Source organism: Aplysia californica, unplaced genomic scaffold, assembly GCF_000002075.1.
Source record: "Aplysia californica isolate F4 #8 unplaced genomic scaffold, AplCal3.0 scaffold00054, whole genome shotgun sequence".
Lineage (NCBI taxonomy): Eukaryota > Metazoa > Mollusca > Gastropoda > Aplysiida > Aplysiidae > Aplysia > Aplysia californica.
In genome coordinates this window covers 814,543-815,755 of record NW_004797324.1, presented here as the reverse complement: position 1 = coordinate 815,755, position 1,213 = coordinate 814,543, and the positions used below count along the sequence as shown (strand labels likewise).

At 40.5% G+C, this 1,213-nt stretch overlaps 1 protein-coding gene across 1 annotated transcript in view; it reads left to right on the top strand.

Annotated features, from left to right (window-relative positions):
• Window positions 1–1,213, top strand: part of LOC101853530 (teneurin-3-like) — a 45,907-nt gene that overhangs the window by 42,507 nt on the left and 2,187 nt on the right. The window contains exons 7-8 of the mRNA XM_013079506.2: window positions 13–147; window positions 1,051–1,173. Of these exons, the coding sequence (XP_012934960.1) occupies window positions 13–147; window positions 1,051–1,169 (254 nt within the window). The 3' untranslated portion in view covers window positions 1,170–1,173. The remainder of the gene's footprint in view (window positions 1–12; window positions 148–1,050; window positions 1,174–1,213) is intronic.

The window sequence follows — 1,213 nt, the reverse complement described above, 5'->3', positions numbered from 1 at the left end:
TTTTTCATTAAGACACAACCGTAGCGACCACGATCTCGAGCTCGACCTCGTGCAGCTCTGACCACGACTGTCATCCACCTGTATGTGGGAACAGCCACCACGGAGTCTGTCAGAACGGACAGTGTGATTGCAGCACCAAGCAACAAGGTAAATATACTTTGTTATTTTTTAAAGTTCAGTTAGAAAGTAGTCCAGGATCCTGTGTCAAAATCTCCGCAAGTTTAATAGTACGCGAAGAGAATATTCCGGGTAAATGGACAGGGAGAAGAATGCTGCATTTTTAAAGTTCATAACCTGTTTGTGAACTTGTTGCCAAAACCCGCTTACAAATAAAATACCCCAACATACCTGCCACTGAAGTGTCTTCCAACATAGCTTCTATCGACGCCTGTCTTAGCTCGATAGAATAGGCTAACACTATCAATGTCACATTATCAGAGACTGTGCCCACCATTTCGGAACTTCATGGTGACATTAAAGATGGTTCCGGTATGGAATTGGAAAAAGGGTGCCCACGTCCCTCGTGACTCATTGGACCAGAGGAAGATATGACCTACGCAAACATTACTTAAACGCAATCCCACATCATAACTCATCAGCACCATTATTTCTAAAATTATCATTGCTCTCAGATTAATGACTTACATCTATAATCCTTGAATCTCTATATGTAACAGTTACGTGTCATACTAAGTATACACGCAATACATTATTGGACAATATAATATGAACTTATTTCCACAAATCGAATGGCGTCCATCTCATATAAATGGGCAAGGGATTTTAAAAAAAGATAACTTTATATTTAATTAGAAGCAAAGGCAGGCAAGACGAAATGCACCGTGCGTATACATCATTCTATATATATGTTTGTGTGTGTGTGTTCATATCTGTGCGAGAGACAGAGAGAGAGAGAGAGAGAGAGAGAGACAGAGAGAGAGACAGACAGACAGACAGACAGACAGACAGAGAGAGCCTGCAAACTGCACCACACAAAAAGTGATTAAAAAAAATGAATATATCAAATTAACAAGAATCTTGTCTTTTTAGATCCTATCGTAGGCAAGAGAGCGACCTCATGCAGCTCTGACCACGACTGTCACCCACCTGTATGTGGTAACAGCCACCACGGAGTCTGTCAGAACGGACAGTGTGATTGCAACGCCTAAATAGGTAAAATAAGGAAAAAATGAAACAACAACAATAATAATAA